General features: G+C 51.3%; 1 protein-coding gene across 6 annotated transcripts in view; it reads left to right on the top strand.

Moving 5' to 3' along the window:
• PTK2 (protein tyrosine kinase 2) overlaps positions 1-22204 on the top strand; it is a 168961-nt gene that overhangs the window by 132714 nt on the left and 14043 nt on the right. For all 6 annotated transcript variants that reach the window (XM_039845918.1, XM_039845917.1, XM_039845912.1 and 3 more), the window contains 4 exons: positions 696-796; positions 3837-3926; positions 6556-6760; positions 20010-20121. In XM_039845918.1, coding sequence (XP_039701852.1) covers positions 696-796; positions 3837-3926; positions 6556-6760; positions 20010-20121 — 508 coding nt within the window. The remainder of the gene's footprint in view (positions 1-695; positions 797-3836; positions 3927-6555; positions 6761-20009; positions 20122-22204) is intronic.

The following is a 22204-nucleotide window of genomic DNA, read 5'->3' as shown; positions in this document are numbered from 1 at the left end:
GTCGTGGCATGTTGACACATGCGTCTAAAGGGTCTGTCTTCACGAGGAGTTGGAAATATCTCGTTGCTCTCAGATCAGTTATTCCTTCCACAAATACTACTGGGAGCCGGTACGCGGCACTAGAGCAGTGGACTATGGTCCTGAAACAGATTGTCCCAGGCCTTCGAAGGACACCGTAGTGTCACAGGTGACATCTAAGGGCATTCTTTGGAATTTTCGATTGTAACTTGGCCTCTAGTGTGAATGGAAGTAAAAGCCCTTACAGTCCGTTGGCCTGGTTTGTGTCGAGTTTTGTTATCCAGCGTTAGCACAGACCACATCGGCAGACGTACTTACAGGTGTTCAGAAGGTGACTTTTACTCTATTTAATGATGTCTCTTGGGAACAGCACGGTTACAGACCGTGGTTGTGTATCCCTGTCTGTCAGTAGTGAGGTTGGTTGTGGGAAAAGTAATGACGATTTCATTATTTGATGATAAACTTTGCCATCATTCAAAATGCTGATTATCCTGTTAATGACTAAATATCTGCCATAAGGAATACATTTGAAGTAAAATAATAAAAGTATCCAATTTTGGAGTATATGATAAATTTCTCGTCTTTCAAAGTACCTATATGTCTTCATATAATGTGAATGAGTTTGTGATTTATTTGCCTTGTGTTAAAATTTATTGTCCCAAATTCTTCCTGATCAGGGACATTGCTGCTCGGAATGTTCTGGTGTCCTCAAATGATTGTGTGAAATTAGGAGACTTTGGATTGTCCCGCTATATGGAAGACAGTACCTACTACAAAGGTAAGAAATCACTAATAATAAGAAGCAGACTCAGGGTCGTTAATGATTTTTATTTCTTAAGATGTTTTTAAGACACATGCTCAGCTGATTGTTGGCAGGTGTAAAGTCAGCTCGGTGGAGGAAGGCCGGGCTTTTCAGCAGACGGTGCGGTGCTGGAGTGTTGGTAATCCACTCGCAGTAACTGGACCGCAGCCCGAACCCCACTCCACACCAACTCGAGATGGATCACACTCAGTTACAAAATGTAGGACTTCTGGGAAAAGACATAGGAGTACATCTTTGATATCTAGGGCTAGGCGAAGAGTCCTTAGACTCGACACCAAAAGTATGATCAATAAGAGGAAAAAATTGATAGATTCAGCCTCATCAAAATTAAAAGTTTTTGTCGTGCAAAAGACCCTGTTAAAAAGATGAAAAGACAAGCTACAGAGTGGGAGAAAATCTTTGCCAACCTCATATCTATCCAACAGGAACTAGTATCTAGTATCTAGAATGTAGAAATAACTTTTAACATTCAAGAGTTAAAACAACAAGACAGGAAATGGGCAGAAGGTACGAGGAGAGATTTTACTGAAGACGCATGGTTGGCGAGTAAGCGCGTGGTCCGTGAGGGCGACGCAAGTCTAGGCTGCAGTGAGACGCCATTGCACACTCATCAGAGTGGCTAAAATAGAGAACAGTGCTAATCCCCAGTGCTGGCCAAGATGCGGAGAGAATGAATCACTCGTAAGTCGATGGTGAGGATGTGAAACGGGACAGCCCCTCTGGAAAAGAGTTTTGCCGATTCTTAAAAAACCAAACATGCAACAGCACTACAGCCCCCTGATGCTCCTGGGCCTTTCTCTGGAGAACTGAAAATGATGCTAAGTTCACACGAAGCCTGTATTTAAATGTTCTAGCTGATTTCTAGTAGCCAAAAATTAGAAGCAGCCCAGGTGTCCTTCAGCTGGCGGACGTGGTTAGACACCTCGCAGCAGGCAGAGTTGTGTGTGCCAGTCTGGTGAAAGGCGCCCGCCTCACATATCTGCAGCCACCTAACTCCAGAGACTGGTCCATGACGTCTAGTTCCTGTGATTTTTCTTTAATTTTGCTAATCTTGGAATCAGATCGAATTGCTTCTTCAAATTATTATTCGACACGTGTTTTAATAAGTTTCCACATTCCTAGCACTTTAGCTAAGACTCGCAGTATGAATCCATACCATGCTGTTAGTATGCATTCTCATTATTACTGCCATTTTACAAAGACCAGTTTCTTGCTCAGTTTGTTTGACTTCTCTATTTTATGCTTTAGCTCGGGACTGTTCTCTTTCCATAAGCTTTCTGCATACTGCAACCTGAAGCAATTTTAGCAGTGATCCTTTGTTATGTGAAAAGAAAGTTATTTGGTTATTTATTCAGTTTGGTTATTTAAGTCACTTAAGAAAACGGCCAAGTCAGCTGTCCACTGTTTTAAAATAGTTCACGTCCAGCTCAAATCCTAACTAGTCCAAGTCTTGGAATTCCAGCACAAAGCTAAACTCCAAACAGTGGGGTGGCCGAGGCCACACGTCACTTAGCATTTACAGGGACAAACACACACTTACATTGTCATCTTGGAAAGGTAGCGAGCTTGGGTCCATTGGGCTTCGGGAGAATAACCCTAAAGGTTTGGGAGCCTTCAGTTCTGGGCACAGTCGTAGGATAGTTTTGAAGGAATCAAACAGGATTCGACCTCAGTTTGTCATGAAAGTGCTTGAAGTTAAATGGAGAAAAGTAAACAGGACAAATGTCACTGTCCCCAGATGAAAGCCTCCAGAGGCCCCCTCTGCCTGCGGAAGGAAGTCCAGACCCTTGACAGGGGGCAGGGCCCCTGCTCCAGCCCGCTGGGCTGGGCCTCGTTCCCCTGCCTTGGTGTCCCCTGTTCCTCTTTGTCCCCTCCCCCAGGCTGCCCTGACAGGCTCTTGGTCACAGTTTCCCTCTGCTTCCAGGGCACTTGGCACGTATTCAGAATCTCCGTCACACCCAAGACACTGCTCCTACCTTCTGGAACTAGAATTCCTGGAGGAAAGGCGTCCCATCCCGGGAAGTCCTCCTGTCCCCCGACAGGCAGAGGAGTGTCTAGCGAGGCTATGAGTCGTTCCCTTTGCAGCACCAGGGGAGGATTTGGGCCCCTGGAGGGCCTGCGCCAGGCCTTCCTAAGGAGTATTCTTTTCCATTCCGTTGCTCCCCCCACCCCCGCCACCCCCGGTCTTCACATACTGGTGAAGGTACAGTCAGCCCTTGTGATTTGTGGGTTCTGTGTTTGCACGTTCGCCTCTGCACTAACATGTGTCACACCCCAAATCAGTACTCGCGATGCTTTCGTGGTCACGTGTGGACGTGCAGGGCAATGAGAAGTATGTTCCTCCCAGCTGGAGGAGGGAGACGGGCGGCCCATCAGCACAATGTAAGCACCTCTGGCTCTGGGACAGCTGGCCAGGTTTAGGTGTCCTCCCTCCTGGCACCTGCTGGTGCGGTGGCCTTGGGCAGGTCACTTAACACACTTGTGCCTCATTTCTAAGAGAAGAGTAGCTGCCAGGAGAGGTCGTTGTGGACTGAAGACAACCTCCGTGAGATGCGTGTGCACGTCCATGTGTCCCCAGGCTTCAGTGCTCGGCATTTGAGCAGGGGAACGGACTGTGTCCTAGCGGGCCAGCCCCAAAGCGCGGCATCCGGCCCGTGCATTAGCGTCCGGCCTGCGAAACCGCCAAGCCGGTAACCGAGCTGCAGGCCGATTCCTCCGGCGGATGGGGCGCGCTCTCCTCCCTGCGCCCCGCCTTTCTCCAGAGAGACGAGGACGGCAGTGTTTTCTGTCCCTGCCCCAGCGTGACCACTCTCCCCCAGACGGCCTCTGGATATCGAGGAAAGGAGAAATACTTCTCCTAAAGAAGCGGAAAGCCCCAGGGGTCAAATATTTAAAGCTTATATTTTGTTACTAAAAAAAAATCTCAGCTAGTTCTAGCTGTTAGATTCTTCAGCAGATCACAAGGAAAATTCACTTTCTAAAATTAATCTTCTAGCTTCCAAAGGAAAATTGCCTATTAAATGGATGGCTCCAGAGTCAATCAATTTTCGACGTTTTACCTCAGCTAGTGATGTGTGGATGTTTGGTGAGTATTCTGAAGTTTTGTGTTTTTCCATCTTGCACACATCCTACAGAACACCCGAGCGTCCTTTCTCTGCGGAGTGTGTGGGCTGGTTCGCCTTCCCGCGCCCGCCCGTCGCCTTCGCCAGTCGCCTCTTGGCTTCGCGGGACGGTCGCGGCGCTCACACGTGCGCTGGCTTCCGGGCGCGGCTTCCGCGGCGTCCCTCTGTTCTGCGTCCTCTTCCGTGGCTCCTCCCTGTTGTGTGTCTGCCTCCCTTCTCCCCTCGCGGAGAGAGAGACACCTTCCTTCCCGATTCCTTTTCCCATCTCGCCTGTTCTTTTTGCGCGAACGGCTTTACGTAGTCAACCTGTCTGCCCGGTTCTGTGACCCCCCAAACCCGGGCTGTCCGAAGTCGCACCTCAGCCCTTTGTCTGGGCTCTGACCTCGCTCTCTGTCTCGGGCCTCGAAAGTTTGCCCCTTCATCTTCTGTGGCTTTACCTTTGATGTCTAGTCTGCCCCGTCCCGCTTGCTCCAAGTCGGTCACCGTCGTCGTCCTCTGCTCCGTGAGTCATTGCAGCTCCTTCCGACGAGTGCAGACGTGTGGCTCTCATCCGCTGTGCACTTTCTTCAACTACTTTATCTGCGTTTTAACATTACTGATGCTTTATAACATGGATGCTGTGCCCTCCCCCACCCGCCTTCCTGCCAGGAGCACCTGTCCGTAAACTCTCTCCTCCGGCTGGCGTTCTCTCTGCCACACCTTCAAGATCACCTGAAATGTCCCATTGCCGCGAAGCCAGACATAACAACTCCCTTCCCGTGCGTTTCTGCACTTTCTCTCTCTGTCGTAACGCTTACGTCGGTCCTGTGAATAGTCTCGTGCGTATATTCCGTCAAATTTTAAACTGCTTCCGAGTGGTAGTGGGTTTACATACCTTTTTCCTAGAAATAAAAACAACTTTATACACATCAAGTCTCTGTTCTTATTCTTTCTTCTGTTTACTTGCTGTTCATCTTTAGTAACTAGTGTTGGTACCTTCATTAATACCAGAAACAGGAAAGAAGTCTTCAGTGGAACAGGAAGTAGTGTGATGTGGCAGAAAAGGCTCCGGACGCCACCTGATGTGGCCTCAGTTCCCAAGACCTCACTCGTTAGCTGTGTGACCCAGAGAGCAATTTTCTTATTCTTTTAAAGAAATTCCAGATTTCAGAGATTCTGAGATGCCTGTTTTTCTACATTTTAACATTTCTGATGCTGGGATGTGTTGCAAATCCGTGGCATTTCACCTTTGGTGTTAATTGGGGGCATGTTTTATGTGGCGGCCTTGAAGACTTGGTCTGTTTTGTTCCTACTGCTATTAATTTCTTCTCTGGATGAGTTAAGAGAGCTCTTTGGTAAGAATAAAATAATTCTAAGAGGTAACAAAGGGTTCTGTCACAATTTAGGTGGCAGCATTCCCCCCTTTGGTCATATAAAAGAATGGTGTATCTTATGTAATGGTAGCATCTTAAGGTTGATAAATATAGTACTTAAAAAAATATAAGGCGTGAGGATTAAGGACTACACCTGTCCACTCAAGAGTGCCGGAGATACACCGAGATCGCACAAACTGAGACCTGGTATGCTCTGATAACGGCATGACTTCTGGTGAGCAAAGCAGGACTAAGGCGTTCTTTCTGTCGTGCACTGTCCACGTGGGGATGATCGCACTCTGGGCTCTGATTCCATTGCACGTGAGTGTGCGCCTCGCCTCTGTGGAGGCGCGTACCGTTTTGGGGCTGAGGATGCGGGAGGAAAGCTGCAGCTGCTCTCAGGGTGCATGCACACTTACGACGCAGGAGAGGTGGGGTCGCCCCAGGAGGGTCAGGAGACGCACGCAGGCGCCCCCAGACGGCCCTAAAAAGAGGAGACTGTGTGAAGAGGAAAATCAAAAGGCATAAAGTTAGAGGCGTGAACATGAGCAAAGGCGCATTTGTGGCATGTTCGGGCAGCAAGGTCTCCGGCGGGGCCAAAGTGCCGAGGGGGTTAGACGCCGCCAGGAGAAAGCCACCCCCGTGGCTGCCGGCGCTGTTGCGGTTCCCTTGTCGTTAGGTTAAATGGTGCAGGTAAACTTTTTTGAGGTTGGTTGTGGACTTTGTGGGTGAGAAGTCCCAAACGTTCCTGTGGGAAACGTGATGACTGATGAGTGGCTGAGCCAGGTGGTGATGCCAGTGTGTCCCCTGGGTCTGGACCAGCCAGCTCAGAAAAGGCAACTTTAAAGGGACCTGAGCGTTCTGGAAGTGTACGGCTTATGTTTTGGGATCGTCTTCGGTGGACCTCAGGCCAGCTGCTGTGGTCGTGAGCAGGCGGGACAGAGATGGCGCTCAGTCTGGGATTCCTCCTGCTCGTTGTGAACCGGTCCATCAAGCCAGGAAGGGCCCCTAGAGCTGCTGGGCCATTTTCTGACACAGGATTTTTAGAGAAGTAAACCTTTCGAAAAATGACGGTTTTTCCTCTGATAAGTTCGTATTTCAGTAGTCACACGGTGGTAGATTAGTGTTGCCGTTCGCATTTCGCAAGAGGTCCTCGCACGCTGCGCTACGCAGCCGATTGCCCCGAGGCCCACGGCGGCTGCCCCCGCTAAGCGCGCTGTCTGTGTTCACCGTTCCCCAGGCGTGTGCATGTGGGAGATCCTGATGCACGGCGTGAAGCCTTTCCAGGGCGTGAAGAACAACGACGTGATCGGCCGGATCGAGAATGGGGAACGGCTGCCGATGCCTCCAAACTGCCCTCCGACGCTCTACAGCCTCATGACGAAGTGCTGGGCCTACGACCCCAGCAGGCGGCCCCGGTTCACCGAGCTCAAAGCCCAGCTCAGGTGGGAGTCGGGGAAGAGCGGGCCGGGCGTGGGCGGCATCCCGGGGCCCCTTATCAGTGCGTCCGAGGCTGACCTAGTTCTGGGGCGAGCAGGATTACCTTTTTGCGTAGGGTTGCGTTTACTTATGCCTTCCTAGAGTCTTAAGTAGACTGTATCTTAAAATCTTAGCAAACTTCAAATTACGCTCACACCTCTCTGTCCTAACTTCTAATTGACGTGGCGTGGCCCACGAGAGCCGCAGGCATGCAACCCGTGCGTCGTCTCGAGTCAGCTCACACGGCCCCTGCATCCACCTGCAGCCCACCCGACCGCTTCCGGTCCTCCCAGCGCAGCTCGCCGCCTTCCACGTGCCGTCTTCTGTCTCAGAGATGCCCTTGACTCCTGCCGGGCCTGTTCAGTTCAGTCTTTAGGCCCCAGGTCAGCCGCTACCTCCTGCAGGAGCCCTCCCTAGTCAGCCCTGCCTCCACGGGCATAGCCACGCTGCCTGCCTTCTTGTGGCTCGTCCTCTGTGGCAGGCACTGTCAGATGACAAACCGCCGCAGCTCCCAGCGCCCTGGAGGGCACCCACGGGGACTTCTCAGGCGCCAAGGCCTCTGAGCCCGGGCGGAGTCGGCCCGGGCGGCTGGCCTGGTGGCTTTCTCGTCTGCTCGTCTCTGTCCTCAGCCAGACTCTGTTCTCAGTGCGCCCCGCTGTGCCTTCTCATTTCTGTGGCCCCAGCGCAGAGCTCAGGACCAGGCACCTGGCACGTGCTCAGCAAACAGTTGTTGAAGTCAGTGGAGTTAAAGTCTAGATTGAGATGTAATACTCCGGTAAACAAGATATTCTCATATAACATGCGTGTGTGCGCAGGGAGCTTAATTAACACCTTGGTTTGCTGAGTCGCCTAGTTTTATATTTGGGGTCCTTCTCTGGTTTTATGTGAAATTGTTTTTATTTTATTTGCTACATTTTAGTCTTTTTTCATAAAAATTATCAAATATTAGGGTCCAGGAGACCCTGAGCTCATCTGTCCCAGCCTTTCCCCCTAGTGCTCGAACTCTCTCTCAACTTCCTGCAGCCTCGCCTCCTCTCCGGCAGCTCGGCCTGCTGGACAAAGCTCCTGACAGGGCAGACGATCCGGGAAGAATTCAGGCCGGTGAGCGGAAATGCAGGAGGCTGATCCTGTCAGCCGCTGTTGGCTCTGTGGCTGCTTTGTTCTAAGCTGCGTTCAGTGGATTCAGTAGCAAATGGCACATGGTCCTGCTCCAGAGCTTACGTCCCGCCGTTACTGACACAGTGAGAGGCACGTCCCAGAGAGGGCTGGCAGCTCCCGTCCCCCCCGGTCACCCACCCAAGTCCTGTTTGCTAGGGCCGCGTAGAGCAGGTCGGCTCTTTATGTCACATGATAGGTCTTCAGCGTTTCTAGCCAGCATTCTTTTAGCAAAAATCTCATCTATTCTTATACAACTTAGTCACGTGTCCTCTCACTGTGAGGGCTGGATTTTGGACGTGCTTTATTTCATGTTTTGCCCCTAAATCATCATCATTTTTTGTCCCTCCTCGATCTTTCCTCACAACGTGACAGTTTCTGTCCTGGAAACTTCTCCCGTCTCTAATTCCGAGTGCATCTCCCCGCCTCCGCGACACCTTGTCCCCTGGCCGCTGCCCCTCCGCCATCGCTCTGGCACTGGCCGGCCTTCCCTTCTCGGCCTCCTGGTTCTCCGGCCGTTGAGGCTTTGCTTCTCGCCTCCGTCTGCCGTCCGCTTCTGTCCTGCCCTTTTCTCTGCTCTCCACCTACCTGCCTTTTAAACTCCTCGCGGCCAGCTCTCGCCCTCACCTCCTGTGGGTGACGGTGGCGACTTTGTCTTCGTCGCCATCTTGGACTCAGCCGATTGCTGGAGAGGCCTCGCTGCAGTGTCCGCAGACTACCTCCCGGCTTGCCCTCCCGTCTGTCCCTGTCCGGCATGACTCATGAGTCGATCTTCCTGGATCGTGGCCGAGGAAGAGTGGCCCCCTCACTCCGTGCGGGCTTTGGGGGTGCCCGCTGCTCCCCGCATCAGGTGGCCGCTTCCAGAGCGGCAGCGAGGGCTCCCTCCGTCCTGGCCGGATGGCGTCTTCCCATCGCTTTCCGCCTCTCGGCCTGGAGCATCTTCTCTTCCAGCTGTCGGAGCCCTGCCCACCTCGCTCAGCCTCTGCCTTCCCCGCGCTGGCTCTTCCTGGCTTCCCAGCAGACTGGCCTCTGCCCTCGGGGCCTCCAGAGCACTCGCTCTTGTCCCGTCGCCCCACACTGCCACGCCTGGCTGCATCCCGTGCTCGGTGCCACAGACACGGCGTGCGCCACGATAGCCGGGCCTGGCGCTGGTCACGGGGCAGGGTGACCAGAACACTTTTCCTGCCCTCGAGGAGCTCACAGTCTAGTATGTCTCATCCCCTACTAGACTGAAGCTCCTTGAGGACAGGGATCGTCATACTCACCTCGGTGTCGCCGCCCCTCCGGGCCAGGAGCCCGGACCCAGTAAGGGGTCGGGAAGCCACTGAACCCGCGGCTTAGCGCATGTGAGCTAACCGTAACCTTAACCCAAGCCCGCTCCTTGAGGGTGAATTAGCTCCCAAAACTATCCACGATGAATTTTTACAACTAAAAAGAATTATTTTTATTCACGTACCTATACACACGTAAACGTAACTATAATTGATGTGTTTCTTCTTGTGCCCCATTAGCATAGGTCATGAGCATTGATTCAGTCTGTGTTGTTCTGATTTAGTCAGAAAAGTTTAACTTTGCCTTAGAATATGTATAATATGGCTACCAAATAGGTCAATAAAATTTAGCTATAATGTAATTGCCAGGTCACTTACATGTAACAGTGTATCACAGTAATTAGATACATTCTTTTATTTGAGGTTTTCAGAACTTTAACTATGTCCAAGATGTTAACAGAGTAGTAAGTTTTGGATAGTCCTTACCTCAGAGCAGCTAAAAATGTTTCCCAAATCCCACTCTCCTTGTCTACCTTAAAAGAAAATTTTGCACATAGACTCAAATCGCTGTGGGATTCCACTCATCTTTGGCCATGTTTTTTACTCTATTATAAATGGGAGAAAAGCGGCTCTCAGGGTGACTCTTGTTAGACAAAGTCATAAAGTACTTGAGTCCTACTTTCCCAGGTCGGTCTCAGTGACTCAGCCTGTCCTCCGTACACCTGTCTCTCATTCACAGACGCGAATTCACTGAGCAACAGAATGAGAGTAACCTGGAGGTGGCCTACCAGCAAGGGTACAACACCCCTCATCGGGGGAATTTCTCTTAATCTGTGCACCCTGCCATGTTTGTGCCGGATGACTGACAGGTTATAAGAGCACACTAAATATCTTTTGAATGAAGAAGTCGTCTCACGGCTGTTTAATTCAGTTAATTCTTTGATAGATACTCTGCCAAGGAAACCAACGCACAGCTTTAGTATTTGCCTTTTCGGCGCTTACGTTCCAGTGTGCTATTCCCAGCGGTGCTCTGCTTGACTCGAGTCATTATTAAAAAAAATGTATCAGTTTTATATCAGTTTAGGGAAACGTTTTACATTAATGTGCAGCTTCTTAATCCTTTTTAGACAAAGGAAGGCAATGAAAAAATTATCAATTAAAATTTTCATACCATAACGTTTATATTTTTTAAACTTCTTTCCAGCTTTATTGAAATGTAATAGACAATTAGTTGCTTGTATTTACACTGTACAATTCAGTGAGTTTTTTTTCAGTCGTAGTTGGCAGACAGTAATATGCCAGTTTCAGTTGTATACTTTTTAAAACTTTTTATTGACGTACAAAGATGCGAACACGTAAACGTACCAGGAGGTGAACAGCTCGTTGAGTTTTCACAGCGTGGGCACACACGTCACCAGCATCCGGAACAGGAGAGCTGCACGGAGGCACCCCGAAGGCCCGCTGCCCCCCACCCAGGGGAAGCACGGACCGCGGCGCCCCGCCTGGCTGAGACCCCCGCCCCCGCCCCCACGTCGCTCAGCTGTGCTTTCTCAGCATGCAGTGCAAGATTGGCCGTGACCCCGTGGCCGTGGGCCGCTGTCGCCGCCGTGCAGCGTCGTCCGTGGGGGACGCACGCAGTTTGCGCCTTCTGCCATGGGTGGGGCTGCGATCCTTCCCCCGGCGCCGTCGGGACACTTGTCGCTTGAGCACCCTAGGGAGCGTCTTTCAGTGAGTCTGCGTCCGAGATGCCCGCTGGGCGTGTGGTGGCCTTGGTGGCGCAGCGGTGCCCCGGGGCGGACCCTCCTGCAGGCCATTCTGCAGCATGGCCGGCGCGGCTGCGGCCTCGGCAGGTGCCCATGCGTCTGGGCCACCGATCCACTGCGGGCGTGCGCCAAAGCGTGGCATGCGGACACATCACCTGAGCCGCCTGTCCCAGAGGACACCTGCCAGTATATGCCGCCCCGGCCGCGATCTGTAATGTCGAGGGGGCTTGCCGTCACTGAGCTGGTCGGGTCACCTTTAGGACCAGCGCTGTGCTCGTTGACAGCAAGTGTCGCCCTCCCCAGTTAGCTTTACCAGTTTGGACATTAAAGACCAGCATTTCCGAGGACTTTCCGTCACCACGCATCGTTCAATGAACCTTCACACACAATCCCATCCTAACGTGCACAGTCCTCGGGACGTAGGCGGTCTCTTCATTAGCAGTGTACGAATGAAAGGGATCGGTGAGGGTCGGCAGCGGACCTGAGGCCTCGGGGCTGGAGCTCCCAGCAAGCGCCCCCAGTCCGGCCCCCGCCGTCCGCCTTCATGCTCTGTGCTGTGATTTGAGACATGGGCAGAGTCACTAAGTTCTCCATTTCATAATTATGACAGTGAGCAAGTAGTTGAGATTGCTTAGTTAAAAGAAAAAAAATAGGATGGCAAGGAACTCTTGTAGCTGGTTCTCTTTTATTTAAGTATCAGCCAAAGAAAGTCCCCCCCCAAAAATGGCAACATCGCTGACGTGTGCCAGGGCCCCCCCACCAAGGACTTTGACGTGTGACATGGTCTCTGTATGTTAGTTTGAAGATAACTGCCCTAGTCAGTATATTTATTTTGTCACCACACCTGGAGTGTGTTGCATCTTGTTGCTGTGGCCCTCTGGAACCCCAGATATAGTGAGGAACAGTTCTGGAAGTTTTTGAGAAGACTTCGTCTCTACAGGGATGACTTGAGGCAAGCTAGAGGCAAGCCAAGCTGGTGCGGGTGAGCTGGGGCCTGTGGTTACTTGTTGAGAACTCAAACCGTATACACAACACATAGCCTCCTCTACAGCTTGGGGGTGGAGGGTGTATGTTTGTTTGTTATTTTAGCTTAATAGTGTCATGTTTGCTGTTAACCTTATACAAAGCTGGCCTTCGAGTGATCTCTTCGGCCAGGGTCGTGACTTAGCTTGGAGTGGCTGCAGTCTCAAATTTATTACATTCTTTTTTCATATTAATATCTTAATATCATACCCGAGTGAAGTTACAAAGTATCTCAGGACACAGACTATTTCAGTTGATCTGTGAGGCTGCCAGTTCAAGCCAGCAACACCTATAGCGTAAGTGTGCGTGTGTGTGTGTGTGTGTGCGTGTGTGTGTAACAAGCACAGAGAGCACTTGACTTCGGAGGGATTTAGCCCGGTGTTTAGAGTTAGGTATTTTATATCATGAAGGTTAGAGTTTAAAAAGAAGTTTGAAAAGGTCATGTGGCCTTGGGCAGGCAGCTTAGCCTCCCTGTCAGAGCAGGATCACAGATCCCACCTACATTCTAGTTTTCAGGATTAAACGAAGTCATCTAAAATCCTCCAACTAAACACGGCTCCTGTAGTACACACACTGTGCGCACGGCTCCAGTGGCAGTGGAGACGGCAAAGCTTTTCCCGAAGGTCCAGGGGGGACCTGGGGGTCTTAGGGTACAGAAAAATGATCAGTTACCTTTTAAACTGGTGATTTGAATTAAAAGTGTTTGCCGTTATTACAGATACCAAAATACAAAGCATATCTTTTTGACACTTTATAGAGACATGGATTTATAATTTTCAATCTGTGAAAAGCATCTTATACAAGTTTTTAAAAATCCTTTTTGACTTTTTATTTACTTATCCTAAAGTGTAAACTCTGAATTAAAAGCTCTAGGTTTGGTTCATGAGGTGAGGTTACCTGTGCTCCTTCGCCGTGTGCTTTTTTAGGTGTTTTTGTATTTGCTTCCAAAATTCCTTCTGGAGGCGGAGTGTGAACTCCCCCTCGGTATCGAAGCAGCAGCCCCCGTCTCTCCGCCGCCCTGTGGGATCACGACAGCGTCTAGGAGAGTGATCTTTCCCAGCTGTCCCCACGCACATCTCAGAGTGTTCCCGGCGTCTGAACTTTAAGGGGTTTTTTGGTTTGTTTCTTGGTTGGTTGGTTTTTTATCTTTAGCCTTTCCAGTAATAAAAAGTAAGTAGTAAATCTACATTTAATGGGAATTTGATGTAAAATTTAAATCATTTCCACTAAAATTATGTCTTCACTGGTCCTCATCGGAGGATCGTCCTCACCCTCGTGACGTTCAGCCACACAGCTGTTCAGAGCTTTGCACGCACACCTTCGTTGTAGTTACACCTCCACGATTTGATTCGATTTTGTGTGGAGTCAACAGGTTTGTAGTGAGAAAAACTTGGATTTCGTAAAAGGTCACCCTTCATCCTCACATCGTTTTCCCACGCGTCACCGTGTTTGGCTCCGCAGCCGTCGGTAACGTGCGTTGTTACTGCCCTTTCCACTTACGGAACCCGTGGCTTCGAGCAGTCCCGTGACTCACCCTGGACTGTGCCATTGACAGAGGGTGGCCCGCACTCCGGGCCCCTCTCCTCACTCCAGGCCCCGTGTCCTTTCCTGTCTGTTTTCCACGCCCCCCTCCCCCCGCCCCGTGTTCCCCTGCTCTGTCCACTTCCCCCTCGCCCGAGACCACTGACGGGACAGGTTGGTAAGCTGCAGCTTCATCGCATTACATGGCTTTGCTGTTTGACAGCTGAGCCCCGCCAGCCTCTGACGAGAGCCCGACCCCCCTGAGGCCACCCGTGAGCCTTCCCTTCCTCCCCCCTCCCCCTCCCTTCCGTTCTGTCCGTTCCCACTTCGTTCTCTGGCTTGTTTTCCCTCCCCTTGTCTCTAATTCCCTTTCACTGAATTTTGTCCCCCGGGTTCATGTCCCCGGAAACGTCAGGGGAGAGTGAGGCCTTGGTCCAGGTGCCCCCGCCCCGTCGGGGCTGCAAGCGGCAGGAACCGGTGGGGGGCCCTACGGCCCACGTCTCGGGGCCGGTGTCTCGGCTGTCGGCTAAGAGGGTTGGCGCTGGAAGCCAGCGGCGGGTCCCCCACCCTCTCTGTCCACCAAACCCCTTGTTTGCCAGCACCCTTTGCACTGTGTCCTGTGGTTGGCCTGGGTCTTCATCGTGCTCCACACGTGGAGGCCTCGCAGCACCTCAGGCCCTTACACGCCAGCTCAGGGGCCCCCACCCCTGGGCCGTGGACCAGTACCGGTCCGGCCTGTCAGGAACCGGGCCGCACAGCAGGAGGGGGCGGCAGGCCAGCGAAGCTTCGTCCGTGTCTGCACTGCTCCCAGCGCCCGCGTCACCACCTCAGCTCCGCCTCAGACCGGCAGGCAGCAGATGCTCTTCGGGGCGCCAGTCCCTGGGGCCACAAAGGTTGGGGACCGCTGCTCTAGATGTCGTATATGTTACTTACATTCATAAGTGTTAGTAACCTCACAAAATACGATTACGTTTTGGGTTTTAAATAGTATTTTAAGGAAAGTAAGGAAAAATCTTTTATATTCAACCCCATGCAGATGCCCACACAGATCTTTCTCCCGCTTGGTTTCCCATTTCTTGTGGTGCAGGTCTGTTGGTACATTCCATCCGTTTTGGGTTTTTTTAATCTGAAAAAAATTTTTTTTTCGGATAAAAGGATTATATTTACTAAAAACAGAATTCTAAATTGACAGCCTTCTCTTTTCTTTTAGTGCCGTAAAGCTGTTCTCACAGTAACTTCTGACCTCTGTTACTTCCTGTGAGAAATCACTGGCCTTTCACTTGGTCGTCCCTCGAATGTGGTTCGTCTTTCTTTTTCTGACGGCTTCCACGCGTTTCTCTTTTTCTTTGGATTCCAGCAGTTTAAGTAGGATGCGCTTGGGGTGATTTCCGTACTGATCATGCTTAGGCTTCACTGAGCCTCTTCAATCTGAATATGTCTGTCTGTGACCGTCGTACGTTCAGATACTTCTTCTGCTCCGTTTTCTCTCTTCTAAAACTTCAGTTTGTATGTGTGAAACATTTTGAGAGAACCCTTCAGGTCCCAGAGGCTGTTATTTTCCCCCCTACACCCCAGTCTTTTCTCTCTCACTCCTTCAAATCGGGTAATTTTTATTGATTTATTTCAAGTTCCCTGTCTCCTGTCATCTTCGTCTCCCCTTCCCTGATCCTGTGGAGATTTAATTTCAGATATCGTACTTTTCATTATAGAATTTTCATTTGTCTCATTTTTTACAGTTTTATTTCTGTTGATATTTCCTATCTTTTCATTAATTACGAACAAATTTTTCTTTATGTCCTTGAATATAATAGCTCTTTAAAGTCCTTGCCTGCTAATCCCAACTTCCGAGTCATCTTTGGAGTCAGCCTCCTTTAGATTTGTTTTCCTCTTGAGAATGGATCGTGTGTGTGTGTGTGTGTCAAGTAATTTAAATTGTCCTGGACAGTGTGACTCTTTATTCCATTAAAGTTCTCTGAAGGGTGGTTGGTTGGTTGGTTGGTTTTAACAGGTAGTTAACTTGACTGGTCTCAGATTGCAGACTCTCCATGCTGCGGGCAGCATCACGTTACAGGTCAGTTCTTAGCCTTAGGCGGCTGCTGGGAGCCCACCTTCCCTGTGCGTGGCTTCGCGGTCAGCTAGAGACGTGGGCGGAGTTTATGCTCAGACTTTGCAGAGCCCCCTCCCCGGCTCCCTTCTTCGTGAAGTTTCCTCGCTCGCTTTCCACCAGCCGTGGTGGCCCAGCAGTCATCTGGCTCTTCACACCAGCAAGACTGGGGTCTGCTTCTGCCAGCGACCATTATAGTGTGGTCCCCTCCCGTAGCGCCCACTCCCCCAGACTCTGGAAGCTTTGGGTTGTCCCCCTGCTCTCACAGAGCTACTTCTGAAGTCCATAGTCCAAAGGTGCTATCTGCTAGAGGGCTGGTCACAAAGAAGCTACTTGAACTTGCCAGAAATACAGCGAGGTCACCATTCTAAAGTAACGTTTTGTAGAAATCATTTTTTTATTAATAACTTTGAGATGAGGAACACCACAACCGAACAAAAGGGCATAATTTCCTACAGTTTGAGATGTAATAAGAGAGAAACGCGGTTTCAGCGTAATCCATAAAACCGGACGCCTGTGTGTAAGAGAAGCCGCGGAGGCATGACGCTGGAACTGCCGCCGGGCCAGCGAGCCCCGGGGCAGACCCTTACAGACGCGCGGCCCCCGTTTCGTCTGTCTCCAGCCCTGTTTTCCGCAGAGATACCAAGGGTTTTGTTGTTGTTGTCGTCGCTAGAGGTTGGTTCCATTCCTTTGTGCTGAGGCAATGTTGGGTAATTATAAGAGATCGTGTTTCAAAGCTGGTATTCCCATGAACTTGCCAGAACGAGCCATTTCCCTCTTGGCTTCTTTCCCTCCCAATTTCTTGCTGCCGTTTCTGTGGATATCTTTCAGATTAGTCTAAGTAGCTACAAACCCAGACGATTTTATATCTAAAGCAAATTTTGTGATGTCACCATAAAATTATGATATTTAGGTGAACAAAGTTCCACCTTTTCAAAAAACAGTTTTTTGGGCAAAGAGTATTTCTTATATTTAAAGAAGAAAGGTGTTCAGTTTAAAAGAAAAGCATAGTAGCGTGGCCATTCAGGAAGAATGCTACGCGAGGGAAACGGGTTAGAAATTGTTTCTCCCTAGGAGTATACGACGCAGGTAACATTGCAGAACTGGCTCGCGTTTACTTCAGGGTTTTACTCTTTTTTTCACATATTTAATTTTTCCATCCAACAGTAGAAAGGACAGACAGTATTCCATTCATGAATGAGGTAACAGGTTGAAATAGGCCAGACTGCCTGTGTCACCTACCTCAGCAGAGATGCAGCTCCTAGCTGTGCCCTGTCTCCTGGGACCGCGCGACGGGCTTATCAGCCACTCAGGCCGATGGCCCTTTTCACTCTCACCCTCGTTTGTGCTGGAGACTCGTGTTTGTGGCTTAGCTCAGTACTGGAGACAAGGGGCCCATCAGACCACTTTCTTGGTCTCCGTGAAAATACCTTAGGAGCGAGGTCACATTTTATTGCTCCAAACGGAAATGTAAATGTAGTAAGACTTCTCCATCCCCACTCGCAGAGGCTGTGAGACCTGGTTTCGGGGAGCGCTGTGAGCCAGGCCAGGCCAGGCAAGCGGAGCGACCCTTCCAACTGCTGATGGCCTTTTACTCTGAATTGGGTTCTTTGATGACTTTTTCTCCTAAAGCAAGAGAAGTAAAAAATGAAGCTAGAATTAAATGAAGTAATCTTTTTCTCCTCTTCAGAGTTCTCCCTAGATCAGATTTGTAGATAAAGACATGATTGTCACATGTTCTGTTTGTTTAATGAAAAGTCTTAGCTTTTGTTGTTTCGTCTGCTTGCAAGTTTGAGACTTAGAAACCACCATCCCAGGAAAAAGCATGAGGGCTCATGGCCAGTTCACATTAGGCAGCTACAGGCTTTCAAGTGGAACATATCGCTACTAAAAATATTTGTAGTTTGGGAAAATATGTTTGAATCTGACCTCCTCGACACTCCACACATTCTAGTTTATTGCTCTTGGTTCTCCAGCAGCTGGAAAGGGAAAAGTCAAAAACGTCTTCCTGTGCACTCTCAACTCCGGGTGTGGGATAGTCTTCCCGCTGTAAAAACAGACATCTGCCGAGTTATTTATGCTCGGACTACTTTGAGCGGTCAGCTCTGCTTTCTCAGAAGCGTTCGGACGTGAGACGAGAGGGCCTCGCTGCCCGGCCAGCGCTGTGCTCTTTGAGAGACGAGCCTGGCGCTTCCGTGGCAGAAACATGGAAGTCCCTGTCACATGCAGATGCTGTGCAGCTGACGAGAAATCGGATCCAAGTCCGATGAGCCTGGGAAGCTTACGGCCCAAACCCATTAAGCAGAGAAATAACATAGATAGTGGTGTGTGACGAACGGCCAAAGTGAATGATTCAGACAGGAAATTCAGGGGGTCGGAGAGCGAGTGTGGGTGGACGGAGCCGGAGAGGCTCTCCGTATGGCCAGGGACCTCATGTGACCCATTTGGAGAGGATTCTATGGGGAACAGCAGCCTTAAGATCAGGGTGGCCCGTTTCACAAAGCAACGCGTGTGCGACGCACTGCCTCGGCGGGGCCGGCGAAAAACGGAGGCTTCGTCGCCTCAAAGGCCGTGTCACGCTCGGCCTTGTCATAGCTTGCCTGGGTTTTCATTATTCGAAGAAGTTGAAAAAAAAGGACAGTATTTTTTTTTTTACTTGATTTTTATGCACTTTACAGTTGTTCGAAACTATAAAATTTTTGGAAATTTTGATTCAGGGTCTGTGGGTCAGGTAATTGGGCCAGTGGTCCCGGGCCGGGCTCCTGCTCCAAGTGGCCACCTCGAAGGGAACGGCCTGCAGCCCTTCTCCGTTGAGTACAGGAGGCTGGGTGACGGGCTGTGACGGGCTCGTCGCCAGTCAGTGGGTGCAGTCTCGACTGTGGCTTCGCTCATCCATTCGCCGTCAGCGTTAACGCATATCGTGACCCAGGATCGGTACTTTTCGGGGCGTGTGAGGACGGGCCGTCAGGTCGCAGCCCTCGGCCTCGTGGCGGCACGGGTCAGGTGCACGGTCGCTGACGGCGCGTATTAGCCGGTTCCAGCGTCCGGCCCGGGGCCAGCTGCTCAGCAGCGCAGCATGGCACGCACCTCGCCAGTCTCCACAGTGACTCTGAATTCTCGAGTGTTGTGGAAGTTTCATGTTGTTTTCTCGGTCACGATCATCCCGCTGGAGCTAGGAGAAAACCAAGATCATGTTTTCAGGAAGGGAGTGGAGTCTTTTGACTGAAAGCTTTTCTCTGATGTGCTAATGTGATCACGGAGGAACCGGTCCCTTTCCTTTAAAAAAAAAAAAAGCCGCCTCCCATCTGTAGTAATGGTTTGCTGACTCAGGGCAGTCGAGAAACGGATCTTGTCTGCTTTTCCTGATTTAGAAGGTGATTGCGTGAGTCGGGCTGTGTGAGAACGGCCCGCCCCAGTCTCCAGTCGGGCAGGAATGTCCGCTTGAAACAGTCGAGCGCATTCCCAGATTGGAAGGGGTCCGGGGCGGCTGACCTCACTCTCATGAGTAATTCTGGGTGGCTGTGCGCTGCACCGGGAGGCTCGGCGCTGAATGAGCTGCATTATTAGGACTGCGAGCGGCGGGCGTGTAGGAGGGAGCCGCTGGCCACGGTGGGGAGGAAGGTCCCCGGGACCGGCCGCCCGCGGAGCCACAGGGAGCCCGAGTGGAATGGGCACTTAGCGGGGGCTCGCTCTGGCCGCCCTCTGGGCAGTGTCTGTGATGGCAGGCGGCCAAGACTGAGAGGCCGGCGGCAGCCCCGAGCCGCGGGACATGTGGGGCGGCAGGCGGCCCCCGGCGGAGCGGCGGTGAGTAGCGGGCTATGCCGAGCGCCCCCCGGGGGAGGGCGGCGCGTCGCAGACGCAGCGGTCGGCGCTGTGGCGTATCGGCTCGTTTTCCTGGGGAGGTAAAGTCCTGCTCGAGCTGAACAGAGGGGGACCGTAGTGAGCAGTTTAGGGAGGTCGACTGCCCATGGTGCTGACTTGTCCCCTAACGGCCGGTGTCCCGTTGTGGGGGGCCCACGTCCATGTGCACCCTGCCCTGAGACACGTCTGTGCTCGACGAAGTGCCGGGTGGTTCCGTCCCGCTCCAAGTAAACGTGGGCGTGCACGCTTTCCGTCCCGCTCGTCTGATTGTCCCCGACGCGTCCTCGTCTGCCCAGCTGTCCTCTCCCCTGGGCTGTGCTGCGGATGGACTTGCCTTTGGGGCCGAGGCTGTTCCCGGGTCATTTGGTGGCGGCTCAGAGAGCGGAGCCTCTTCCCATTCTTGACTGGGATCGCGCACTGGCAGCCAGCTGGCGCTCCTGAGACGGGCCGGGCGTGTCGCGTGTGTGCCACCCCCACCCCCGGCTGTCGCCCCTCACGTCGTGTGTTCTCTCTCTAGCACGATCCTGGAGGAGGAGAAGGCTCAGCAAGAGGAGCGGATGCGGATGGAGTCCCGAAGACAGGTCGCAGTGTCCTGGGACTCCGGAGGGTCCGACGAGGCACCGCCCAAGGTAGTGAGGGCCCCGGCCTGCCTCAGACCCCTGCCCCACCGGCTGAGGTGGGGGGGCAAGTGCGGGTCATGTGAAAAGCAGTCGCTGTCAAACTCCTCTTTCTCCACTGCTTCTCTGCGGGGACCCTCCTGTGCACTTGTTTTCCTAATTTGCATTTCACCTGTTCTAATCTGAGGGTGACTAGATTCGATACAACCTTAAATTGCTCTTCCTGGTCTCCCTCCCTCCCCCCATCCCCTCCACATTTGCTTTATTTTAAAGTGGGTCAAAGTTCACCTGACCGTGTTCCTTTGGGTTTGGTTTTGTTTTATGGAGAACCTTGTGCGCATTTTCTGCCTCCTTCTGCCTGTGGCCCTGGCCGGGGTGTTGGCGTGGGCCTTCCTGTGCCATGCTCAGGCCTCGCCCGCCCACTCACTGCACATCCTTGACCTTCACTCTTCCGGCCAGGAGGTGGCCCAGCTTTCCCTGCTGTCTGGCTCTGCTGTGCCGGGGACTGGGGCGTAGTTGGCCCGTCAACACTCTCCTTAGGTCAGGGGTCCCCAACCCCCAGGCGGTGGACCAACACCGGTCCCTGGCCTGTTGGGAACCGGGCCACACAGCAGGAGGGGAGCGGCGGGCCAGCGAGCGAAGCTTCATCTGTACTTGCAGCCGCTCCCCAGCGCCGGCATCACGGCCTCGGCTCCGCCTCAGATCCTCAGGTGTTAGATTCTCACAGGAGCACTGGTCCCTAGTGCCACACAGATTGGGGACCGCCGCCTTGGATTAAGAATTCTTTGTACCCCTCTGGCTTTTGACAGGATGCTGCTATTTTCACATACCAGCTTAGTTGCCATGAATAATCAATCCAGTCAGATCGTTTTCTAGAAAGTGAGTATGTCGTAGACTATTTTGGTAGTTAATAGTTACCTGCTATTTGGTCTTTGATTAGCTAAAAATATATTAAGAAACTTCGAAAATTCTTCATTTTTTTGAAAAATGTTCAGAAATCTGTTAGTGGAGGTGCTATTTAAATATCGTACCCATTTTTTTATCATCATGCCTGAAAGCTGCTATTTTCTTGGTCAGTGTTTTAAATTCTGTAACAGTGACCTAATATTATCTATCACACGTTTAATGTGAAAGCAGGTGATTGACACAGTTTTTCAGAATTTCAGAGGCAAAGGGTTCTGTAGTCCAACCTACTCAGCAAGTAGAAAAACCGAGGCCCAGAGAAGGAAGGCCACGTCCTCTGTCCAGCGGACATCGCTTTGAGTGAGTTAGCGGCGAAAGCAAAACACTTCTCCACAGAAAAACGACGAAGCCCACATCCCAGCCCCTAAGGCCTCCCCTTTGTGCGTGTGGGTTGGCGTGTTTCTCGAGCTCGGTGACAGCTCGGCATAGTCCAGCTCTGGGGGCGCGGTCTCGAAGGTGGTTCCTCAGGCCCGGAAGGCCCGTGGGTCTGTTCACATCGGGCTCTGAAGACTGGGCGAGTCGCTGCCTGTTCCCGGCCTCACTTTCCTGTGTGTGGAATGAGGGTATTACCCCGCCCCCTCCTAGGGCGTTGCAGGTAGTGAGCGAGGGAATGCATTCACAGCAGCTCGTTTAGTCACAGGAGTGAGGAAAGGTTTTACGCAGAGTTGGTGGTGGGCACCCAGTAACGCAGCACTCCCCTAAAACTCACAGAATTAGAGAACTTTTCCATCCAAGCGTTTTTATGTATCTCAAGCCGTAAAATTTTTAATAGTTTTCATTTGGCTAAGTTTTGAAAGCTATAGTATTAGGGTCGTGGGTAGGGGCGGCTAGGCCTTTTTGTTTGTTTTAGAGGTCAGAGATGGGATTTTTAAATACTCTCACATTTCTTTATTTTTTTGAGATGTTTTCAAAGTGCACATTTGCAGGTTCTTTCTGCATTCGGATTGTTCTACTTTTTGAAAAAGCGGTCAGCAAGCTATAGCCCACTGCCTATTTTTGTTAAAATTTGAGTGGAATGAATTATACCTTCGTTTGTGATTGTCCGTGGCTGGTGTCACTTACACGGACAGAGTTGAGTAGTCCAGTAACAGTCTGGCCCACAAAGATTAAAATATTTCCTCTTTGATCCTTT

Source organism: Pteropus medius, unplaced genomic scaffold (genome assembly GCF_902729225.1).
Source record: "Pteropus medius unplaced genomic scaffold, Ma_sr-lr_union100, whole genome shotgun sequence".
NCBI classification, from domain to species: Eukaryota; Metazoa; Chordata; class Mammalia; order Chiroptera; family Pteropodidae; genus Pteropus; species Pteropus medius.
This window is presented reverse-complemented; position numbering and strand designations above follow the sequence as displayed.